Source organism: Cavia porcellus, unplaced genomic scaffold (genome assembly GCF_034190915.1).
Source record: "Cavia porcellus strain 051 isolate PalLab524CR breed Dunkin Hartley unplaced genomic scaffold, mCavPor4.1 scaffold_16, whole genome shotgun sequence".
Lineage (NCBI taxonomy): Eukaryota > Metazoa > Chordata > Mammalia > Rodentia > Caviidae > Cavia > Cavia porcellus.
This window is the reverse complement of record NW_026947499.1, coordinates 46,980,311-47,005,760: the sequence shown is the minus strand read 5'-3', so window position 1 is coordinate 47,005,760 and position 25,450 is coordinate 46,980,311. Positions and strand designations below refer to the sequence as shown.

Below are 25,450 nucleotides of genomic sequence, written 5' to 3'. Positions count from 1 at the left end.
ACCCCACTTGCTAGAGACTACAAAGCCCCTAACTGGGTATCTGAATGACACCAAGCAGGTGTAGCTGCTTCCTTTCTCTGATACTCAACTAATCCTGACCTGCCCTGCCTCGCTGTGTAAACAACCAGCTAGTTATCCAAAACTTGGCAAATCCATAGATATCCTGACCTCCCAGGCACATGTGCCATCAGGAGGCCCTTTGGTTCTAACGTTCTTCTCAGGATGGTCTCTGACCCCTACTCACTTGATGTGAAGGGGTCATAATATCTCATCTCCAACAGGGACAGCAGACTGTGTTTCCCTTCTAAGTTCCTTCAGCCTGACTGGCACATTTATCACTGGGTGTGTGTTCACTTTATGGGAACTGCATCGCAATAGGGCTTAGGGTGGTACAGGCATACACTGTCCCTCAGCCTCAGCTTAAGTCATGGGGTCCATTTTGGAATGTTTGTTTTCTCAGTCGATGTGTATGGAAGTCAGACGGTAGACTAGAACGAAACTGTTTCCAGCATTGTCACTGAGAAGTAGAGTATAATTTTTGTGTTCTCCTTTGCAGTTTTTGTGTTCCAAGCCTTTGGTGAAGAACACGCATTATATTTGTAATCAGAACAAAAAGCAGTAAACATGGTTTTTGAAAACTACATGAAATGTGGAAAACCAATTAGCCTTTCGCAGACCTCTAGACTCTTGGAGGTGTAAGCAAAAACAGTACCTTAAGTTCAGTGAAGAATGTAGATCTCAGCCCAGGGCCACAGGACTCAGGCCACTGGCTCTACAAATTCCTCTTATGTATTTTTTCCTTTCTTGTTTGGATAGCAAACCCAAGTCTCTGCATAGGGCAATACTTGTTACATATGGAAGGTTTGCTGTGTGGCAGGGGACAATCCTAAATGCGTTACAGATGAAAACCCTTTCAATTCTCATTACCCTGTCATGTAAGTATAATCATTATCAGGCCTGTTTTTCAGATGGAGACACAGAGGCCAAATAAATCAAATATTTCACATCTGTTAAGTGAAAATATGGTTTTGGCCCCAGGCAATCTGGATTTGGAGTCTGCATTCTTGTAACCAGGGATGTGCTGATTCTATGGATTCTCACTATGAAATTTCCCCCATAGGCAGTAGGAGCCCTTTTTCTGTTGCTGTAATGAAATATCCAAGGCAGGCTATTTATGAACAAAAAAGAAGTTTATTTATCTTAGTGTTGTATGCTGAAGGTCCAAATACCGTAGTGCCAGCTCTATGACATGTGGCAGACTACTAAACAGGAAGCCAAAGAGGCTGAGTATGGCCAGGCTGAGGCTTTATGACAGATCTCTCATGACAGCTGATCAGGGTCCAGCTAAGACCTCCACATAGTCCAAAGATCTCCCCCTAGGCGCTGCCTCATTTAGGTTCTTATTGTCTCCCAACACTGTCACTCTAGAGACCCAGCCTCTAGCACAAGAGGCTTACAGGCACACACTTTAAGCCTTATCCAAGCCATTGCCTTTGCCCATGAGCATTTATGGATGGGCTGTCCCTTCTACCAATCAGATCACATTCTGCTTCCCCGTGGTAATCTACAGGGGCCAGGAACAAAATGTCTCCTGGAAGTTCTCTCAATTCAGTTAACTCCATCTTTTTCAATCATTTCTGCCCCGGAACATGCTATTTCTGCCCCTACATAAAGCTTTTTTCCCACAGCTCTGCAGAGAACCGACTCCTTCTCATCCTTCTTCTCCCACTTAAATACCACCTCTTGCCTGTCTCCACTAACTAAATCCCTGTCTCTTTGTCTTCTGTCATTACACTCTAATTTTTCCTATATAGTAAATATCACAGTATGTAAACAGATAGTTGTAGCTTGTGTCTGTCTACTTGTTTATTAGAGTGTACAATGGCCTTGTGCCTAAGAGTGTGGAATCTAAAGCCTAACTGTTAAGTTTGAATTCCATCCTTGCCACTAAATAGCTACTTGATCTTGGGGAACAAATTGCTTAACCTATCTTTGTATTGGTACTTTCATTTAAAAAATGAACCCTCAAAGAGCTGTAAAAAGGGTAAATCAGAAAATACAGATTAAATATATGGAACTAGTCCTAGAATGCAATATGTGCTCAATAAATGGTACTGTTAAACTATTAACTCTTTCACCTCCCCTTAGAAGTGAAAGAAGAATGGGGATCATGGCCATTTTATTCTCAGTATGAAGACCAGCACCTGGAATACCCAGGTAGCCTCTAGAGAGGCTAAAAGTGTGATACCCCAGGTAGCTTTTCCAGCTATTGCAGTGGAGAGAGGGCAACTGATTCCAACCTTGATCAGGAGGGGCACAAACCACCTTGGGCATGAGAAAAATGGGCAGCAGAAACCTTTTGGAGCTGGTAAACTCAGAAACCAGGAGGCTGAATCTTCACAAGCTTACAGCTGGTACTTGCATAGAGGGATGATCGTGATGCTTGTCATGTCCATCAACACAAACATGGATGCCATTTACATAATTGCATGGTGTGGGCCCTTTTGTGTGTGCCCTGTCATTTCAGGATACAAAGAGTTTCTCTTTAGTCCTAGAGGCACCCTGCATACCTGTCTACCAAATCCCAGAAGAAAGATAGAAATTTAAAATCCCCTTGTTGGTGAAGGAAAGCATCCTGAATATTTTTGGAGTGCCTATTGTGTACTAGTGCTAAGCCCTCTCCCTGTACAATTTCATTTATAGCATGTGATCAAAAATTGCAGGAGGGCCAGGCAGAGTGGCACACATCTATAATCTCAGCACTCAGGAAGCTGAAGCAGGAGGATCGCCGTGAGCTCTAGGCCACCCTGGCCTACATAGCAAGATCCTGTCTCAAAAAATAAACTTCAGTCAGTGTTTAAACTTTTAAAAACACTTAGAGTAAAAGAAATACTGCTACTAATTTTCCTCAAAAGATTCCACCTCCCCTCAAACACACTTATCCCATATTTATTATTGTGTTTTTACAAGGTGCAACAAAAATACAAAGAATTCTACTGCCAGGTGCTATTCAGTGGACAGGCAGGATAATGAAAACATGAGTGTGTCCTCATCTACTGGGTCTGAAGCCCTGTGACTTGTAACTCTTCTTCAAGCTCAAAATGACCACGAAAGGCAAACATTTTGAATCAATTCTGGTCATCAAGGCAGCCATGACAGTGTCACTAAAGACACTCACTAAAGAGAACTTCCAGGGCTCCTTCAGAAAGTGGCATATTCAATCAGACTTCATAAGTCTTCCCACCAATTCCTTAAGGTGGTAAGCATTATGATCACCATTTCCACATGCGATTCTGAGCACCACAGGATAAGGATGTCTAAGGTTAGAATGTGGGATATGGATCAAGTATTCTGGCTTCAAGGCCCAAACATGGACGCTGCCTCATGTGGCCAGAACATGTGCACTTGCTCACTTCATTGGTTGGCTTCATATAGTAGGGTTTTTGTGCTGTAATCTTTGACTTTATCTTTTAACTAAAATGCTTAGGTCATACTTATACTAAAGGAGCAATCTGGGTTCAACAGCATTTCACTGGACAGGAAAACAGAAGAACAAAAGTGTTTGGGGATTGTTTGTTTTTAAGCTGCATGACTTTGCATGTATCATTCATCCTCTCTTTGTCTCAGTTCTTTTGTCCTGTTCTTCCATTGTAGTGTTATAATAGTTGATTTCTAAGGTCCCTTCTTGCTCAAACTTTCTGTAAAATCTAAGTGGCAGGTTTCTTTTTAGAATGCATAATCGGACAAGACAGTTCTGGGGTAATTTCACACTTGAACATGTATCAAGACTATAACTCAAGGAACTAACATAAATGAGAAAATCCTTCACTGCCTTTCTCTTCTGACATCATTTCCAAAGGCCACAAGGCTCTCTTCACTGACCTCTTCCCTCCTAGCAGGCTGTCAAGATCCTCCCCTCTGATTTAATTAGGGCCCTCATCTGATTTAGACGATTTGCTTTGATGGATAGATTTTGTCAGTGTGGCTCCCAGTCAGCCATAGTGAGCTGTGACTTCGCCCCATACTGTGATAATAGAAAAAAATTGTCAGGAAGATAATCCACCAATTTCTCAAATCCTAGAAAGTCAAACTGAAGGTAAATGGCTTCAGGTAACCTTCCATGAGGACATAAGTCCTTATGGGGTCCCCAGAAAACCTCCTCCAACACCAACAAAGACACTTTTCTCTTGCTTCTCTCTCATGTTGGAGCATTGTCTCTTTGAGGCAGTAATTGTTCTCAGATCCTTCACTTCTGCCCCTTTTAAAGTGAATGAAGACAGTAAATAGTGGCAGAGTAATCAAGAACTAGCACTGGATTTATCCAGACATGGGTTCAAATCCTGTGTGATTGAGAAAATTACTGAAGCTTTCTGAAGTTTGCTTTGTTTGATTGTCAAACATGTGTTAGAAGAATCTGACCCCTGGTTAACTAATATATTCATTCACCCCTTCATTCATTCATTCATTTCATTCATTCATTTAATACATATAGAGCACCTGCTACATGCTAGACAGTAAGAATACAGCAGTGAACAAGAATAAATAAAAATCTGTCCTTTTGGAGTTTAGATCTCATAAGTAAAAACGGCCAATAAACTAAATAATGACTGTGCATATTCTATTAGTTAAAGCATCTGCAGAAAAAAGAAGTTATGAAATGGGAATCAGGGATGCTAGGGATGGGAGAAGAATGTTATTATTATTATTATTATTATTATTATTATTATTATTATTATGTAAGAAGAGGGTGATAATTTAGTGAGTTCATTGCCTGGATAAACACTACTTAAACATGTCACAAGGCCATTTGCAAAGTATCCCCATCCTCATCATACTTTGTTTGGGGAGGTTAACAGAGCAGGTGTCATGACTCTCATCTTTTATGAAAATGCAAGATTGGTACCCATGTCTCTCCAGTATCATGATGCTCTGCTGCTATATCAGCATCTGTTGCCCCACTTGTCCTGGGTATAATCATGCCGACAGGAGACGCCCTTGAGGAGAGAGAGCATTTCTGTTCCCCTTCTGTGTACTGAGCCCACTACTGCAAATATGTGCTTCATCTCTCAGGAGTCAAAGGCAGCATTTATGAAGAGAGACGCCCAGGTGTGTCTTTACCAACTCACCTTACCTTCCAGTTTCTCCTTTTTGAGCCATACTTTTGAGCTACAGATTCGAGCCACCTCATTCTTCTCTGGTAGTTGATACCCAAACTCTGGACCTCTTCTGTCTTCTCTCAGGCCAATGCTAAGTTTTTGTTAGCCTCTGTAACCCCAAAATCTGTTCTGAGTTGTAGAGAACTGGATGTCTCTACTTACTCATAATAAATGAAAGCATAAAGTTGAAGCTTATCAGTTTTTGAATGCAGTAATTATAGAGGCCAATCTCCCAATGTCATGAATATTTTATCTTGGAGATGACTGCATAAATATTGCATTTGAATATTATGGCTTGGGACATCACATTAATATTGCAAGACCATACTGTTACCCATATAATGGAACATGAAATTAAAAAGATGAGCTATAAAAGGAAAAATTTGCTAGTCTCCTCACCTGTATTTTCTCCCCTCCACCCAGTCTTGCTCCCATGTAACTTTTCATTTAAGTTATCAAAAATTTAAAGTTTTAATTATGGTCATATGCATTGACTAGATATTCTTATATCATTAGCACTAGCAAGAACTGAAGTAGCATTTCATCTTCCTAAACTCAATGCAGCTTTCTGTCATGGCCCAGTCATGTCTTCATGTGATAATGTGACTATAATGAAAACACGTTTACTAAGTCCCCTCACTAAACTAGAACATGACTTGCTAAGAAGCTTGGATTTTGTATGTGACAAAATATGTTAAAGAAAGAAGACCAGGAACATTGGACAGTTGGATTTTCTGTTTGTGTGAGTCTTCTGTGTGTCCTTGGGAGAGTCATCGACCTTCTCTGAGCTTCTCTGTGTGTAGTGTAATGTAATGCTCCCCATGCCTTCTTCTTAGGTGTAATGGAGTGGCTTGCAGAAGGTCACAGCTGGAATCATGACTGAAGGTCTAGGGGCAGGAGTCAGCCTGAGATTTGTTGTTTGTTTGTTTGTTTGTTCATTTGTTTTGGATTTTTTGGCTGGGAACACTGTTTTGAACGTGTTTCTCAAAAATGTGAATTTTCTACTTCTCTGCAGGCAGAACCACCACTTTCCCTTCTTACATTCAACCTGATTCACAGTGTCCGTGGTCTGTCTGACCACAATAGGCACTGAACTTTATAATCCAGACCTAGCCCAACTTTTCATTTATACCAAGGGGAAACAGACTCAGGATTTCTCATTTTCTGAAGTCACCCGTCTTGGGGTGAGCCTTTCAAGCAGATACAAAACCCCTGAGCAGAAGTCGGCGTGGCAGTCATACATAGGATAGGGAGATTGTGGCAGTAGTAATATAAAGAACTATTCATAAAGAACATCATGTGGAAGGAACTGAAGACTCCAGGATCCTGGAAATGTGTGTTTCTCAGCAGGTGGGAGGGACAAAAATGTCCCTGGGCTGCACTGTCCTCACGAGATAACTGACTCTGTGGCTCTTTTTTTTTTTTTTTTTTTTTTAATTCCTGGACCCCTGTCAGAGTCCAGCATGGTGCCTGGCACACAGTGAGTGTGCTATGATTCTTTCCTTCAATGCACTTGAAAGTGTGAGCAGGATTAGTTTTAGCTGTGTCCACCCTCCACTCATCATCCCCGTGTCCTTTCTATATCAGAGAGTAGGGGATAATTATAAATAAATAGCTGAATGTGATTATTAGATATAAATGTACATAGGAGCACAGGAATTACTAGTCTGAGGGTTTATAGGGAGAACTCAGGAGAGGAGGTTACATGACTTCATATGGGAAGCAGGTAATATACTTATTTCCAGCAACTTCTGACTGAAATATAACTGAAGGTAGGTACCGAACTGTGATAGTTCCAGCAGTAACCAATCGGTCACCAATAAAAATCATATACTTCCAGCCAGGCACTGTGGCATAGGACTGTAATTACAGTTACATGGGAGGCTGAGGCAGGATTGCAAGTTTAAAGCCAGCTTGGGCACATTAGTAAAACTCTGTAAATCAGTGAATCAATCAGGATAGTGTTGTAGCTCAGTTGTAGTGCACCTCTGGGTTTAATCTTTAACACCTCACACATGCACACACACACACACACACACACACACACACACACACAAACACATCACTTTCCTATCACATTGCATTTGATGCGGACATGTCTAGATAGCATTTATGCTCACGCCTACTCAAAAATGTGTAAGTTATTAGACTTGCTGTGGCACTTTGTTACTAGAAGTATTAATAAAGAAATGTACAAAGAAACATGAATTTGGCATTTTCCAAAATATTTTGTAATTCTCTATGTAATGTGTGAAGAGACACACATATCACTGTATCATAACTTTGGTGTAGGTTTTCTGCAGCTTTTGCCATATGCATTTTGGAGCACTATTCTGAGATGACACCCCCAGTCTTCAAACATCAGATTGCTCAAAAGTGATGATACAAAAGTGCTTTGAAAAATGCACTGAAAAGGAAGTAGATCTAGCAGATAATCATCGCCATCTGATGGTGATGGTCAAGTCCCCTGTTCCGTCATCTTGTCTCAGTACCTGGCAAATAGCAAGGTCTCAATCAATGCTGTTATCACTGTGATGACATCATTGACACTCTCAGCAGAGTCTGTTTCAGGCCAGCTTGGGCTCAGGGCTACTTTTTCCTTCCAGGTTCATCAGGAAGCAAGGCCTGGATCGGCTCTTCTTGGAGTGTGATGCCCACATGTGGCGCCTGGGGGACCGGCGTATTCCCGAGGGTATTGCTGTAGATGGTGGCTCTGACTGGTTCCTGCTAAACCGGAAGTTTGTGGAGTATGTGACATTTTCCACAGACGATCTGGTGACCAAGATGAAGCAGTTCTACTCTTACACTCTGCTTCCTGCTGAGGTAAGTTCCAGGAAAGCTTCCTGAGATAGGTTGGAGCTGGCACTGCCTCGGGGCAAGGGTGACTGAATGTTTGACAAAGTGATGCCAGTCTACCAGTGTTGTCCCCAAGCATTCAGATAAAGGTGGAGAGCTGCATGAGCTTCCAGAGACCTTGCTGTCCTAGCAACGCTCCTGTCCCTCTCCAGTCTAGAGAGAGGCCACGTGATAGACACTAACAACAACTTGCATTGTATCTTTGTACAGTGTAGAAAAAGCAACTCAAGATACTTGGCCCCACTGACCATATTTGGAAAAAATGCGGGGACTTGAAACTACTTTTCACAGCTCAGAGTAGGAAGTCCCACTGTGTCAGGTAGCAGATCATTCCCAGGCCTTCTGGAAACAGCATGAGTCCAGTTCTGAAGGGTTGTCACCAACATGCCAGCAGTTTTCTTGTCAAATCTTGCCTCCAGTCATCTCCTTGATCCCCAGGTCACTTTGAATCTAATTTCCAAAGTCATAAAACTCCAAAGCCTTTTCCATTCCTAGAGAGCCTGTGACATTTCTCTTAAATGGTCCATTCTTTTTCCCCTGGCAGGCTCCCACCTCTAGACCTTGTGGGTTGTGTGCTTCTGCAGACCGGACCTCACAGTGCATCTTATCTGATGATATCCACTTCTCTCATTAGCATGTAGGGCAGTGTCCAGCTTCAGGGAGGGCCGACTGCCCACATCACTCCAAAGGGATGATGATGCTCTGTCCTCAGCAGGCCAGGTTTTACTATTCTACACACATGTTAAGTAATCTGCTTTTAATCCTATTTCAGTGAAAATCACCTTTCTCTCAATTCTGATAACCTCCTCATCCATTATCTCACAGGGAATTTCTGCATCATTATGAAAAGACACAGGGCAATCAGTAATTGGGTCCTCACTGCCACTGCTTGATAGAGAATAGGTGCCTCTGCGGGCTTGTGGATGATTCAAGCTTGAATTCAGGCCCACCGACATGTCATTTAGCATTACAGGAAGGCCAGCAGCGTGTGGTGGGTGGAGTTTCATCTTGTCCATCCACTGACTTAGAAGGGGTCTTTGGGAGTTTGGTTGTTTTCATCAGGAAGCCCACAATACTGAAGCTGGTCACAGGTTTGTGTGTACTTTGTGCACTTCCCGTGTTCCCCCTCCACACACACATGCAAATGTGTCCAGGTTTTCTTTTAGACTCTCTCCTTCCATCACTGCATTGCTGCTGTTTTTCCTTTCCCCAGCAGACTAGATTAGAAGAAATCTGAAAGCTGCCCACAGATTTGTAACAGACACCAATGCCCTAATATCTTTACTTAGAGACCAGAGAGCAGTGGAAAACATGTTCTTCTGGTAGCCGAGATTGCTGTAACGAAGGGGTGAGATGAAAATTTCTCTTCCTCCCCTCATCCTTCTTTCAATATCAGCAGCTCCGACCATTGTGTTTTCTCTCTGGCTGCTCTTTTCACTCACCATTGACTCCTCAGATGCTTTGGAGAGGGTGATGGAGGATCCTAGGATTAAGGAGAAGCGATTTGGTTCAGTTTGACGGACAGCAAGCGGCCCACACGTTCCATTTTGCAGTCATACTGTGAGGTCTGGTGTCCTGTTCAGCACCATGGACAGCAAACCATTCTCCATTTCCCTTGCTTATAGTTACCCCGCGTACTGGACAGCACACGGGCCTGACTTCCCTGGATGGTGGTCACACTGTGTGAGTGACCAAGGCAAGTGAGGGCCTGGGATACTTTTCAGATCTGGGATTGGTGGACCCATGGATCTGGCCTCCCATGCCCAGGAGTAAAATTCCAGCACACCAGCCATTTTCACCAAGCTAAATTAGACCTGAAGTCCTTTAATTTCAAATTTGGCTCTCTGCAAAGCAGAGGGTCCTTTTAGCTCTTGGTTTCCTGAAAACATTTTTCTGTATATCTGGCTCGTATACGTTGACCTAACCTGACTTTTTACATCTGCTGAAAAGACAGTAGATGCCCTGTGTGGTAACAGATGTCTTGAAATCAGAATCTAGGTACTGGGGAAGACAGATCTCAGAGTAGAAAGAATTTAGCCACCCTGGACAAAGCATGAGACTGCACTAGATGACTGTGTGGCAGCTGACCTCCCTGCCCGTGGAGAACAGATGGAGTTCGGGGAACTTTTTCACAGGGGGAGGCACCAAGGAGGACCACACACCCAGTATACTTGGGGAAAGCTGGAAGAGGTCTCAAGCTGGCTACTTTTTCTCCCTGCAGTCCTTCTTCCACACAGTCCTGGAGAACAGCCCCCATTGTGACACCATGGTTGACAACAACTTGCGTATCACCAACTGGAACCGCAAGCTGGGGTGCAAGTGCCAATACAAGCACATCGTGGACTGGTGCGGCTGTTCCCCCAATGACTTCAAGCCCCAAGACTTCCACCGCTTCCAGGTGAGCACACGTGCACCCCTCACCCTGCCTGTCCTGCACACATCTGCAGGTAGCTAGGGCCGCATCCATGGATCTTGTCATTCCTCACTGCCCCACCCGGCTTTTGGTAATAATAATAACAACATCCACAATGACCAACATTAACTGTACCTGTGTGCTCCATGACAAGACTAGGAGACATTTTCCATCTGCTGAACAGATAGCAGATTCTGTGGGTGTTGAAGTTGGATTCTAGACCATGCTTCAACCCGTTTTGTCTGTGTGGACTCATTAACTCCACAACAATCTCATAATATGTCCTATTATTCCATCTCAAAGACAGAGAAACTGAAGCATAGAAAGGTCAGGAACCTTATGGCAGGTCATATTGTAATGTCCCCAATGTGTCGGTTTCTAAGGGCCTTTCTTGTCTACTTCTGTATACTTCCTTTCAATCACAATTCCCTGGAAACTAGGCATAGTGACAAGTGCCTATAGTCCCAGTGCTCTGGGGAGATGACACAGGAAGAGCATAAGTTCAAGTTCTGCTAGTGCAACTGTGCCACTTAGCAGAACACTCTCAAAATAAAAAATTAAAAATAAAAACATCTCAATGTGAATGCCTCAAGTTCATTCCCCAATACTGCTAAAAAAGATTTTCTCAAAATATTTGTTAAAACATTGCTTATTATCAGCTTGAATATATCAAGGGCAGAATTTTTCAACTCCAGCACTCTTGACATTGTGATCAGATCCTTCTGTGCTGTGAGCTGTCTTGTGCACTGTGGAATATTTAGCAGCATCCCCATCCTCTCCAGCTGTCATAACCAAAAATGTCTCCAGACATTGCTAGATGTTGTTCCTTGGAGATAAATCTGTCCCTGGCTGAGAACCAATGACCAACAACAAGACCCCAAAACATACACTTTTGTTGTATTACATTTTAGGAGAAATCTGATGAGCCACCAGGTTCAGAAACTGCCGTGCTCTGTGAACTTGAAGGAGTAGCAAGCTACAGAGCTGTTATTACCTTCACAGCTGTCTCAGCATAGCCTGGCAATTTACAGTTCTGAGTATCACAGAGGCAAGAGGGCAGGAGATGCCTCAGCTTTCAGATCCTACCCTGAAGGCAAGCTCCTCCCATTCCCCTGCCCTGCTCTGAGCCCTCTAGGCCAGACTAGGGGCTGGGAGAAGAGGGGTTCTCTATGCTTCCTCCTCCTCTCCACCTTCCCGAACAGCTAGTGAATTTGGTAGGGCTGGGGGTGAGGTGCCTCACTCTGATATTTCTTACCATGCCATCATACCCAAAGCCATCCTGGTTTTGAGTTTCCTCATGCGTAAGGCACACAGCAGATTTTAATTCTGTAATCTGCACTCCCTTAAATTTCTCCAGGACCTAGTGTCTTCTTTTTTGGGCTGTTTTTGGTGGCAGATAGAGTGCTATCTAGAACTCTCCTCAAACCCGTGTTATCTGATGATGAGCTTGGGTAGCGTTTTGACTCCAGTGTCCATCAGGAAAGGATCGGTAGAACACAAAGGGTTGCAAGGGAAACATCTAAACTATTCAAAAGAAGAAAAGGAAGAGGACTTCTATGTTTGCAGAGACCAAACTCGCCCCTGCTGCCGAGGACCTTCATGAGTTAGAGAAAGAACCCAGAGCCTCCGCCTGGTGCCTCCTGGGCACCAGCATCTGTATTCCAGTCCCAGCATCCTGGGAAAATTGTGGCTTATAATAAAGCATGGCTCGCTTGGAAATCTTGTCATGTGCTCTCAGCTCTTTCCTTCACAGTAAACAAAGATCAAGAATATCCCGGACATCTAGAATCAAGCAAACCCTGCCTGTAAGGAACTTGGTGTTCTTGTTCAAAGTACTCTAAGGAGGAGAATGATAAATATAGAAACATGCCCTTTCAGAAGATTGGGCTGTGGTCAGAGGATTCTAAGCGGAGGAATGAGGTTGTGCTGCCACTGAGGCTGGTTTTCTTCCCCTGGGAAGTGAAGTCTTACAGTCACCTGGATAGACAGGTGCCTGGAAGCAAATTGAAGTAGTAAAGATAATAATCATATAATAATAGTAGCTAACTGATATTATATACTGTCTTTTTTGTGGTACTGAGGATTAAGCTCATATAATAATAGTAGTTAACTGATATTATATACTATCAGTTTTGTGGTATTGAGACTTAAACCCAGGGCTTTCACAATGAACTACATCCCCACTCCTTCATTATTCATTGTTGTGTGACAGAGTCTTACTAAGCTGCTAAGTTGCCCAGGCTGAGATCCTTGAGATCCTCCTTCCTCATCCTCCCAGAGTACTGAGATCATAGGCGTATATCACCATACTTAGTTTATATATCTATTTTAAAGATGTGCAAATCAGAGTGGATAGTAACTTGCCCAAAAACACACTGCTAAACAGAGGATTAGCAAAGTGACAAAGGATTTGAACTCAGGTAGTCCAATTGCATTCAGCCATTCAGCACTACTCTTAAGGAACCAAACTGACTTCTGCCCTACAAAAGAGGAACTCAGGTCTCATGAAGCAGAGGGGCATGGGATGTTTAAAACAATATGAAGGACTTTATTTTTTTCCAGTTTGCTCAGTTAGTTTGATCATACAGCAGCACCAGAGAAAAAGCTAAGGTTTGGAGTAATAAAACTCAGTTTTGTACATAGCACTTCCTTCTCTGTGCTTGGTGTTCTCATCCATAAAATGGGAATATCAGTCCCTAACTTGGTCGAGCTAGAAGTAATGACATAAATGCAATGCTCTGCATGCAGGATGTGCTTAGTAGTTATTATTATCATTATTGTTGCTGTTAATTCACTAAGCACAGACGGTGCTAGACCAAATTTAGGTCCATAATAACAAAGTTTCTCAAGGGACTGAACTGTGTTTTATTTATTTCTAGACCAAGGGTCAGCAAACTATAGGCCCCAGGCAAAAAGCCTGCCTGCTTCTGTAAGCTAAGTTTCATAAGAACATAGCCTATCCCTTTATTTACTATTTTGCCCGTAGCTGTTTTCCTGCTACAAAAGCAGAGTTGAGTATCTTAAAAGCTGCACCTTATTTAATCTCTGACACTTTACTGAGTATATTTCCAATCTCTACCCTAGAAAACAGTGCAAAGTCTGGTAGGTGACAAGCGCTCAGCTGTTTTATTTCTTTAGCCTTGAAGCATGAATCTGAATCCTGGCTTGTCACTGACTTGCTGTATGTCCTTGGATAGGTCCCTTCCTCTCTCTGGTGCTATTTCCTTCAGGGTTCAGTTTCTACTCATGCTTCTTAAACACTGCTTCAGTCAGCTGGGGACATTTTTTCCTTTTGGATACATGTTTCTGAGCTTCACCCAAGAGAACTGGACTCGGTAAATCTCAAGAAAGACCCTAGAATCTGAATTTGTAAAATACTGAGGTAGCTTTGAAGTGCAACCAGCACCTGATATCACTTGAGTCATCCTCAGATCTTAGGAAATGAATCACCTGGAAGCCCTGTGAAAAATACAGATTTTCCAGCTCATCCCTGGAGATTCTGATCAGTATCTTTAGTGTCCCTGGTGAATATGCAAGTCCACTGCAACACCAGAGGCACAAGGGAGGTGATGATGGGGATCGCAGGGAGCAGCAGAGTCCATGTCCTGTCTAAAGGGATCCCCCTGCCACCATTCAGCTCTAACCAGCTGTTACCACTCAGGAACCTGGGCCTGGGGTCATCAGATCAATTGCTGCTTAAAGGGAAATTATTTCTGTGGCATGTCCCCTTTTTAAATGTTGCCAGCTAATTCAATTTTAAAACATTCTGCCGGCCAACTAAAATACACCTGCAGGCTGTGTTTGCCCTCGACGACTATCTGTGACCTCTGCTGAATGGTCTCTGAGAGGCATCCCAGCTATAAACCTCTAGGATTTAATTTATTTAACAGACATTTCCATGATGCATACTAAGTGCCTGCATTGCTTTCAGTGCTTCATAGATGTCAAGGATAGGCAGGATCCTTCCATCTGCCCGCCTCCATTCTGATAGGGAAACTGACCACAGAGAGGCAGGAGGAGTCAGGCTGGAATTTAGAGCTTCACAACGGGGTGAACTCTGAGATGAGAGTCCCCACTGTCACTTGCTATTGAGTTTTGTTCTGTTTTGTTTTGTTTTGTTTTGTTTTTTGTTTTTTTTCCATCTCCTGAGTGCAGCAGACAGCCCGGCCCACTTTCTTTGCCCGCAAGTTTGAAGCCGTGGTGAATCAGGAGATCATTGGGCAGCTGGACTACTACCTGTATGGGAACTACCCGACAGGCACCCCAGGCCTGCGCTCCTACTGGGAGAACCTGTACGATGAGCCTGATGGAGTCCACAGCCTGAGCGATGTGGCACTCACTCTGTACCACTCCTTTGCACGCCTGGGCCTGCGAAGGGCTGAATCCTCCTTACACACAGAGGGTGAGAACAGCTGCAGGTGAGTTGAACCTATGGGCCAGGGCTGCAGGGATGGGAAGCCCCGTTGGGAGCTCAGGACACTAAAGAGGGTCTCCCCACCCCAGGGGCTGCAGTGTCAGGCTTTCTGCTTCCTTCCCATGCCCCCACATCATCACTGCGTCCTTCCCTGTGTGAGTGCCTTCCTGTGTAAGCCATGCCATCGTTTCTGCTTATGGGATACCATCTCTGAAAGCCAGCTCTACCCAGCACTCTGGTAGGCAGAGGCCGGAGGATCACAAGTTTGAGCCTAGAACACTTAGGACCTTATCTCAGAATGCAACAGCTCTGGAGTGCAAAGGCTCTGGGTTTAGCTCAGTATTGAGAAAGGAGGCAAAAACAAAAAATGAAAGAGAGGAAAAAAAGAAAGCCAGCTCAGATATTTTACCCCAATGACTACTTTTCAGACTCATTCTCTATGCTGCACATGTGTGTTTTGAAAGGAAGCTTTATGTCACTATATTATGCCCTAGCGTAAGTCTTATGGAAGCTAACCATAAGGAAACAAAAAAGAAAAACACCTGCACTTCTTATTATGGAAATCGTCAAATGTGTACAAAATGGAGAGAGTAGTGGGATGTGGCGTTCCCATCACTCCACGCGGCAGTTATTAATTTCACCCATTTTATGGTACCCTCACTTTCACCTATTCCCCACCTTCTCCCAGAGCAGTGCAAAGCACATGCCAGACATCCCATCCTTTCAGCCATGAATATTTTAATACATGTCTCTGAATAAGGACTCCCGTTTAAAACAGAACTAGCATGTCATTATTGTACCTAAAAAAATAATCAGTAAATTATTAAAAGGCAAAGTTGTGATAAAATGTCCAGCCATCCTTCAGAATCCTATCCCCTTCTGCTAGTGAGTGCCACTTGATACTTCCAGAAGTAGAATGTACAGAAAACAGAGAGAGGAGGAAAATAATTCAGCACAATCCTCTCCTCTCTTCTTCCTCTCACCCGTCAACCCTTTTCATATTATGTTCTTTTTCTTGCCTTCTCCAGAGCTGGGCATGGGATTATCTGCATAATCACGAGAACTCTGCACCCCTCCTCCCTCCGTGGTAGGCTCTTTGCTCCTCTTACCCCGGGTGTCTCTCAGTGTCCCTCCAAATGATCCTCCTTAATGCTGCTCATGTGCCATGGGGTAGAAATGCCTGTCTGCTTAATCCAGCCCTTTACTGTTGCTATTGTCAGTAATGTGCCACTGTAAATAATGTTCTGATGAATATCCTTTTTACAGAAAGCCTTTTTTTAAAAAAAATTCTTTTCTGATGATTCTTTTAGGCTAGCATCCCAGAAATGCCTCTAATGACTCTTTCTCCTTCTTTCTCCTTCTCATCCCACTTATTTCTCTTAACGACATAGCAAATTTTTTCCTAGTCTTTGAGGCTCAGTCTCTTGTTACTGTGACTCCTCAGGTATGCCTCTTTGTCCATGCTTCCTTCTCCTCCAAGGGGGAAGAAACAAAAAGAACAGGACTATTTCTGAAAACCCAGGCAGGCTTCCCTGTAGAGCCTGCAGGGTTTGTCGGAAGCTTCAGTCATCTTCAGTACCTCCTTAGTTCCCAGCCTTCTCTGCAGGTCTAGATAGCTCAAAGCCAGACAAGAGTGTTAGGGATCCAGGACCTTTACTGTGAACTCTACCTATTTACTGTTGACCATAGGCAAGTTATGAGCTTCCGTAGAACCTGCATCTGTCTGATGAGAAGAATCTTGTCTTAGTTACTTTTTACTGGTCGCTGAGACAAAATACCTGATGCCCAAAGTTGGGAAAGGAAAGGTTTATTTCTTAAAGTTTTTGGAGGTTTCAGTCCATAGTCAGTTGGCTCCAAGGCAGGGCCGCAGTTCATGGGCCCTGCAAACAGCAAGGCAGAAACCCACAAGAGAGAGAAAGACACACCTTCCTCCTACCATTACATTACATCCTGGCTCCACCTCTATGTGGGTGTAGCACTCACACCATCAATCCAAGTATTAGACAATGAACCAATCACAAATGCACAATGCAAATCATGAGGCCTGGGGGCCACTGACACAAACTATGATAAATCTCATCGCAAGGGAGTGTGAGGTTTGAGGGAGAAAATTGTCCAGATCCACTTAAGGGCTATGTAGTGTTGTTATCATCATTGTAATGTGTCACACTATTTGTCACACTAAATATTCAGTAGTGTTTATGTTGTTGCTGGTGTCCTAGTCATTATAATTAAGGTGTCAAACTTGGTCAGTAGTGAACCTGTCATATGAGGTGGTATCCAGTTATATGAACCTCCTACTGAACTCATGATGATTTCTCTATTCACAGTCCCTTCTGTCATCCTATAGCTAACCTCTTGCTATGCACAGCACCATCCAAGTGTTACTTTCTCAAGATTTTAAAGGCCTGTGCTGCAGTGTAGCACAGCCTAGGCTACAGTGCCTTAGGTCAAGGGTGCCCTGAGTATCTTACCCTAGATGGGCTAGGGCAGAACCTAAATACTGAATACATCCCAGTACATAGCTCTGGGCCCCATACTTGGGAATGACCTCCTAGAGTAGTTTTAATCGCAGGTCTCTAGAGTGTGTAACATGAGTTATCTTATACGAAATTTCAAAAGACACCCTCGATTTATTTAAGGTTGTTGAAATTTTCTCCTGGTACTTGTTTTGGATGAAGTAAGCCATCAAGTTGCCTCAGGCCTGGATTCCTTGGGTTTCTATCTCATTTTTTATTGTGATGGAACCATTGTGCCATGCTTTGGGCAAAGCCATATATTTATGAGTAGGAGCCTGAAAATAAATCAGGACAAAAGACCCTTATCCCAAAAGGCAAAAGAAGATGAATTGCTACCCTTCGGGTATCTGGGGAAACAGCAAGTGAAAACCGAGTCTCATTTTATCTGGGCATTCCTACACATTGTACATTTCCAGTCTATAATATAACCTTTCATAAAAATAATGCTTATTGATTTTGTTCTCATTATAAAGTAACATATGTGCATTGCAAAAATGCCTGAAATGGAAGAATCAAACCTAAGAGAACAAGAAAATAAAGCTCACTTACGATGCACCACGCAGGGATAAGGATGTTGATATTTTACTCCAGGCCTTCATATCAGATGCCTTTCCAGGACCAGGTAGCAGCAGGTACCAGTCAGAGTGGCCCCAGCGTGGGGCCCAGAGCACCTGGAGTCCTTGGTGCTACAACAGCTGTTGGAATGCAGACTTGAGTTACCAGCTGAACCTTCTGATGTTTTTTTTAGAAAAACTCATAAATTCCAGTTTTTATGTGAGTCTGTTTAATTTTTTTCAGTACCCATTGTATTTAAGTAACAAAAATGTCTAGTTTGGGTCAGATGAATGTATCTGTAGCATCCTATAGATTATTGTTTTGTGTCCTGATTAATTCTCTTTTTAGTAAATGCACTGTTTTAATTACTTAAGTACTAAATGTGGTAAAGATGAGGCTTAATTACTTCAATACCAAACATAGTCTCAATGAGGCACCAGAGGGCTTTGTGTTTGGTACTGGGTTACAAAGTCTCTATGTGTTCCTTAAAAGCACAGGAGCCAAGAGAAATCCTAAATATTTCACTCATTCAGAAAGGACTAATGGAGCATTCACCATGTGTCAGGCTCTGTGCTAAGCACTGGGCACTCTTTCAGCTATGACCGTAGAGACTGGGCCCCTGAGCCCAAGACCTTGAAGCAGTCCCCAAGCAAAGTAAGCTAGAACCAAAGATCAGTATAAATAACTGTTTTACTGACAATGAAAGTAAATCCACAAGCAGTGACAAGAGAGTGACTTCAGAATCAGCAGTCAAGATGATTGAGGTGGTAAGATTGAACATAAAAGTTAAGGCAGAACCAGCCATCAGCTTATAAGAAGGAAGAAACATCCTGAGCAGGAAGAATATCATGTTCAAAGGCCCTGAGGCAGAAAGGAGCTTAGTATACTTCAGAATCCAAAATAAGGTCCCTAAGGTGTTAGAAGATGATGGCTTGGGGAAGAGGGAAATAAATAAGGGATAGAAAAGAGTCACAGTGGGCATAGTGGCACACATCTGTAATCCCAGTACTAGGGATGCTAAGCGAGGAGGATTACTGTGAGTTCAAGGCCAGCCTAGGCTACACAGTGAAACCCTGCTTCAAAAAAGAAATGCACAAGAAGAAATGAGGCGCAGGGAAGAAGTTTGGGCTTTATTGCACCACTAAGCACATTTCTCACGGGATGTAAGCAGGGCACAATGGACATGACTGCTATGAAAATACGTGGTAGGAGTCACGACTAAGAATGAGGAAGCTCCAGTGAGGAGTGACGCTGACCTGCACCAGGGTTCTGACAGTACAAAAGGAGGGCAGAAAGATGGATTCAAGTGAAGATAGACTTTCACAGTAGCAGATGAGAAAAGGCCAGCACCCAAGTGAACTGTGAGACCCCTGGTACACTTGATTATTGCTTATATTTTTTTTTTGTCTTTTTCATTTTTATCGGTACCAGGGATCGAACTCACGACTGCCTGCTTGCAAGGCAGGCGCTTATGCCGCTGAGCTAAATCCCCAGCCCCCTGCTCATATTCTTGACCTCAGGTAGCACTCAGTATAGTTAACCTCCCCCTTCTAGAAACACTTTCTTATTTTGACTGCGTGGCATCAAGCACTCTTGCTTGTCTTCCACCTTCTACAGAGCCACCACCCTATGACACAGACCTTGACAGAGCTCTTCTTACCAGCTGCCACAATGCCACATAACAAACATCTCCTGATCTGTGTTTTGAAACATTTACTCAAGTTTGTGGATAAGCTGGGAAGTGTTCTTGGTCTAAGATGAACTCACTGCTGCATCTGACCAGCTAAGGTGAGGTCAGGAGGGCAGCCTTTGTTGCTCTTGGCTCGGAATTGTTGGCTGACCCAGGGCAGCATTGTCTGGGACAACTGCAGTGGCTTGGCTTTCCATACTGTGTCATCCTCCAGCAGGCTAGCTCACTATGCACACATGGTGAACAGAGAGCAGGAAAGCAATTGGAAATATGTGGGCTTCTTGGGAAGAAATGTGCCCTTGGAAGATTCAAAAGTAGGAAAATAGATTCTGTCTTATCAATGCAAGGAAATCTGCAAAGTTCCTTAAATATTGAAGATATGAAGCTTTAGGAATATCAACCCAGCTGACCACAGAGTCTCCCATAACTCTGTCTATGTTGTCCATTACAGGTACAATGAGCCACAGGTGGCTATTTAAACATAAATTAACTACAATTAAAAATGTGATGCCTTCAGTTACACTAGCCAGATTTCAAGTGCTCAGTGGTATTGGATATCATAGATACAGATCATTTCCATCATCTTAGAAGGCTGTGGGACACCCCTGTCTAAACTTAGGTGCTATCGTATAGAGACAGCATAGTACAGGCTTTCTGCTCCCAGTGTCTACATCCTAAGCATGCTGGGAGGAGCTGCAAATGTCCAGCAATCTAAAGCCAGCACAGACAGGCTTTTATTCATAGAGTCCAAGAGGCATCCCAGTAACAAGGCAGTGATTTCAGAAGCTACGTCAACCCAGGAAGGCAGCTTCCCTAGCTGTCATAATTGGACATAAAGACTTAAAATTCCAGATCAGAAGCAAAGAAAAGCCTGCACTTAGCTGAATGGGGACAGTGATTTGCAAATGCTGTTATTAAGGACCAGGAGCAACCTCTCAGTGCTGTGCCATTTACACATTGCAGAAGCAGCAGCTTTTTATTCTGCAAGTTGGAGGAAAGAAGAGCTGAGCTTCTCTGGGGGTCTTCTTCCTCTCTGCTCCCTGCTCCCTCCCCCTCTCTCTCCTTAGTTCCCTTGACCTTCTATCCAGCAAGCCTTTGTGGACCAAAGACATGATCTTTAAAACAACAAGAGACCTACCTATGGCTGTTTGTGTTTGTATGTGTATGTATTTCAGATTAAGGATAATTTTTAAAGAAGAGACACAGTGTTGGTGGTAAGAACAGTGACAGCTAAATCATGTATCTGACAGGCAGCAGACTTAAAGAGTCCATTGGAGATTAAGGAAGAAACAAAGAGACATCCCAAAACAATGTCTTTGCTCAAGGATGCGTAATGCAGCATTGTTTAGAGTAGCGAGAATGTATAAATCCTTTACGGTCCAGTGATATGGAACTTTATAAAATATGTATCAGATGTCATAATGAAGCCATGTGTGAACTCACACACATACATGCACAATTTTGTTTTTAGAGTTGTTTCAAAGAAATGTGAAAAATGCTCAGGAAATCCTATGGAGCAAAAGGAAAATATAGTCAGTGTATACATTATGATCCCAGCTATGCAATATTTATGCAAATATATGCATAGAAAATAAAGTGGCAGGGAAATGCAGTGGTAGACAGCATTTGCACACTATTGTCACTCCCCCATACCTAGCACCAGAGAACTCAATAAATATCTGTGAACTGAGGTTATTTATGGGACAAGGCATCAAAAGTAGCAATTTTATTTTTTTATTGTGCTTTCCTATAGTCAGCATGCTTTACATTTATAACTCAGCAAAAAAGTTACTCATAGTCATTGAGATCAAAGATACATAAGAAGCAGCTTCCAGACTGATGAAAAAGAACGTGGTAAGCATTGCATCAACCAAGGACTATTTTAGGAGCAGGCCTAGCACAGTTTTGGCAGGTCTGACACATAGGCTCTTGTGTTTTCAGATACTACCCAATGGGCCACCCAGCATCTGTCCACCTCTACTTCCTTGCTGACCGCTTCCAGGGCTTTCTGATTAAGCATCATGCTACCAATCTGGCCGTGAGCAAACTCGAGACCCTGGAGACATGGGTGATGCCAAAGAAAGTCTTCAAAATTGCAAGTCCCCCCAGTGACTTTGGGAGGCTTCAGTTTTCTGAGGTAAGAGGCTAGATCCTGTGCACATCATCTTTTGCAGCCACCTTACCAGATTCTATGCCAGTGTGACACTTCTAGTTGGAGATAGAGGAAGGGATTTATAGAGCTCTAAAGATGAGCTCACTCTGGGCATGGCAAAGACTTTTAGGTCTAAACACTGGAACCAGCATCTTGAACAGTAGGGGAGTAAGGAGATAAGATGTCAGTGGCTGAAACCAACCTGGAACTTTGATCTGTTTTGTGGAGTAGAATTTCTTCAACTTCTTCATCCTAGCTAGTGACTGCCTAAACTTGTGTTAGTAATAGGCCAATAACAAGCCAGTTTCCTAATGAAGTAGTGTCATTAGAACAACTTTACAGATTGGAGGATTGAGGCCATAGAGCACATATGGTTTTCTGGATCATAACAAAGAAATCGAAGAATTCAAAAGTGATCCTAAGCCTCTATGAACACAAACCCTATGCTTAGTTTTATTTTATCATCCCACTGCCTTACACAGGGTCTGGCTCAAAATAAACTCCACATCTATCAGCGACTACAGGAGTGGATTGATAGGTGAATGCCTGGATCAATAGATGCATGGATATATAGATGCATGGATGGATGATGGATGGGTGCATGCATGGATGTATAGACGGATGGATGGATGTTTAGATGGGTGGATGGACTGTGAATGATAAATGGATAGATAGATGAATGAGTGGATAAATGTATGAATGCAAGGACTGATGACTAGATACATGGATGGATAGATGGACTCATGGGTGCATGGAATGAACAGATACATGTGTGAATGCAAAAATTCATAGAATGGAGTTTCCCCATCCCCAGCCTTTACTTATTCTTCTGACTGGAGAGATGGATTTACCTGTCACCCCACTTTAACTTCAGCCCTGCTCCCAAGCCCAGAATATACCACATATTCTGTTCTCTGTCTCTCCAGCTTCATCCAGAAATATTCTCTTCCCTAGTTACACACATTTCTTCTATCTTTGTCAAAATTCCATATTTGTTCGAACCTCAGGCTTGGCATGTGCTGACCCTCTATCTAGAATGCTTTCTCCCAGGTTGTCAGATATCTATTATTTCTTTCGTTCTCAATCATTCTGATCTAAATTCAAATACTGCACCTTCAGAGAAACCTTACCTGAATCCCACTTATGCTAAATAGTTACATCGCCTAACTGCCACTTCCCTATGAGTTTTTTTCTTTGTATTTACTGCCTAAAATTATCCTATTGATTTACCTGATCATTTATTAATTGCTCGTAAAGCAGTGAAGGCTGTACCTCTCTTATTCACCGGTGTATTCCCAGCACATATTATTTGCAGAAAAGCATATGCTATTTGTAGAAAAGCACATGTTATTTGTAGATTCTGAATATAATTTTTGAATGAATGATCAAGTGTAATTGGGTGGCCATCCTAGAGGGAAGTTTGATTGTGGGGAGTACTGCCCCCACGAAACTCCAGCAGCTGATTTCTGCCTTCCCTGAATCAGTACATAGCTAGAGAAATGATTAAGCTTGATGAACTGGGGGTTAGGAATGAAGAGTCTGATATTTGAATGTACAGAAACTTGAGAAGCTAGGAGTATGGTGAGGGAGACAATCTTGCCTGCTTATATTCTACTGGCCAGTCCTTCTTTAGACACCGATGGTCCTGCCTTGCTGTTTTGTTCTCTACTATCTGGGTCCTCATGTCAAACAGCCATGAGTAAGCATTTCTGATTAAACCAACCTTTTCAATAAAGGCTCCAAATGGATTGGCTGGGTTTGAGCTGCCATGGAATCCTACTCCATAAATTACTGGTGTCAGGAGGTAATTAGACACTGCCCCAGTTGGATGCTGTGCTGGGGGCCTGAGCAACCACTGAAGACATTAATGTCCCATTAAAGAGATGGATGTCGGGTGTCTGGGCTCTGCCTGTTTATTAGCTTGCTGTTGGGTGACTTGGTACCTATTTCAGTGACAGGCACTGGTGGCCACTCCATGGCTAGTGATTTGTGAGGGTTTCTACTATGACTCTAGTAGCCTTGGTGAGAAAACCAGCAAGATCACTGGCAGAAATCACAGTAAGAGTTGCAGAAATCCCTAATCTCATATTTTGGATTTTTTTCTAGTTCTTGCTAATTTTTACCAGAAAAGGTAAAGAATTGAACAAGAATGAAGGGAAGATACTCCAGGCTGCTTTGCTGGCTATCAAGAGTCTCTCTGGTTACTGCACTCTTCCTGAGCCTTTACACGGTGTCCAGAAGGTGGCCAATGTTGTTCAACAACTCAGATAGCTCTTTCCAGTCTGTGGCAATCCCATGCCACTGACTTGGAGAAAAGAAGCTCATTCTTCTGTATGCTATCACAGAGTGCATATGGTGTATATAAGGCTTTGGAGGGACAGCAGTGACCCAGACAGTTGAGGCCTCTCTGTCATGGAACTGCAGTGTTCCATAGGGAAGCTTCCACAGGGAAGCCAGCCAAGAACAGCAGATAAGTGAATAAAAACAGATCAGCTGATGATATGGGTTTTAAGGAAAATGAAACTCCATTCATTTGGTTGTTGAAGACCTGGGAGGTCAGTGGAAACTACCTCAGAGAAGATGATACATTCTGAAAGGCTTTCCTGAAGATATCAGTATAAAGAGTTGAAACAAGTAAAGGAGCTATCTAGGAGAAACCTGAGACATTCCAACCAAACAGAAAGCATGTACAAAGGCCCTGAGGCTCCACGAAGGAGCCTGGAGTACTCAAGGAGCAACAAGTCAGGGTGGCCAGAGCATAGAGGATGAGAGGACATCAGATGGGCATTAGGTTTCCAGAGGGGACAGGATCTTGCAGGCCCTATGCAAATATTCAGTGTGGTGGGAGCTTTGAGTGGGTTGGGAGCTGGGAAGCACTATATCAGGCTTGAACTTGAACTCATATTTAAATTCAGCTAATTGATAGTTTTGCAATAAGTCTGTGGACCTCCACAGAGAAGCCCAGGGGAAGAGCTCAGAGGTCACGAGCTCTTCGTGGGGATGTGATGGTAGCCAGAGCTCTGTCTCGGCCTGACCCCCATCTTCACACACTGGTGGCAGCTGATTTTCTCCTTGTACTCCTCACTTTAGAAACCAGACACTGGTGTTTTTCTGTCCATTCCTCCATAGCTGTCCTTCCCCTTGTGTTCTTGGTTAAGAGTTCAGATTTAAAGAAGTGCTCATCTCTGTTTCTTTGGCAAATCCGATGACAAAATTCTAGAGATTCTCTACCCTCACAAGTGGTCACAAATTCCTTCCCTTGGTTTCTCCATTTGTGTATAGTAATCAGATCTCTTCTTCTCGGAGCTGGGAATAGGAAATATACTGATGCAACCACGTGCCTCGTGTTGTGCCTGGCACCCAGTCAGCTCCTTGTGGGTATTAATGTGGAGCGCGCGACATAGTCACTCAAGGGGAGGACAAGAAGAGACTGAAGTAGCTCCTATCTCCAGTGCACTCTGCCAACTTCCCCAAGTGGACATGTATACCCACCTGCACACACACTGGAGAGGCAATGCCTACCCAGCACCACACACCATATATACCAATGTGTCTGCGTGCTTCATCTTTGTGTTTCAGATTAACCCTCCTGTGACAGTGCCATTTTTTCTCAAATTAGAAGTCCTCTCATTGGATTTGATTTGAAATAACCACAGAGTTCAGTGTTGAGGATCGATATAGTTCATGGTTTCATC

General features: G+C 43.2%; 1 protein-coding gene across 3 annotated transcripts in view; it reads left to right on the top strand.

Moving 5' to 3' along the window:
• The window catches only part of Xylt1 (xylosyltransferase 1), a 296,748-nt gene that overhangs the window by 259,792 nt on the left and 11,506 nt on the right, over positions 1–25,450 (top strand). For all 3 annotated transcript variants that reach the window (XM_003478182.5, XM_063226621.1, XM_063226620.1), the window contains 4 exons: positions 7,763–7,979; positions 10,234–10,410; positions 14,581–14,843; positions 21,545–21,740. In XM_003478182.5, the coding sequence (XP_003478230.5) occupies positions 7,763–7,979; positions 10,234–10,410; positions 14,581–14,843; positions 21,545–21,740 (853 nt within the window). The remainder of the gene's footprint in view (positions 1–7,762; positions 7,980–10,233; positions 10,411–14,580; positions 14,844–21,544; positions 21,741–25,450) is intronic.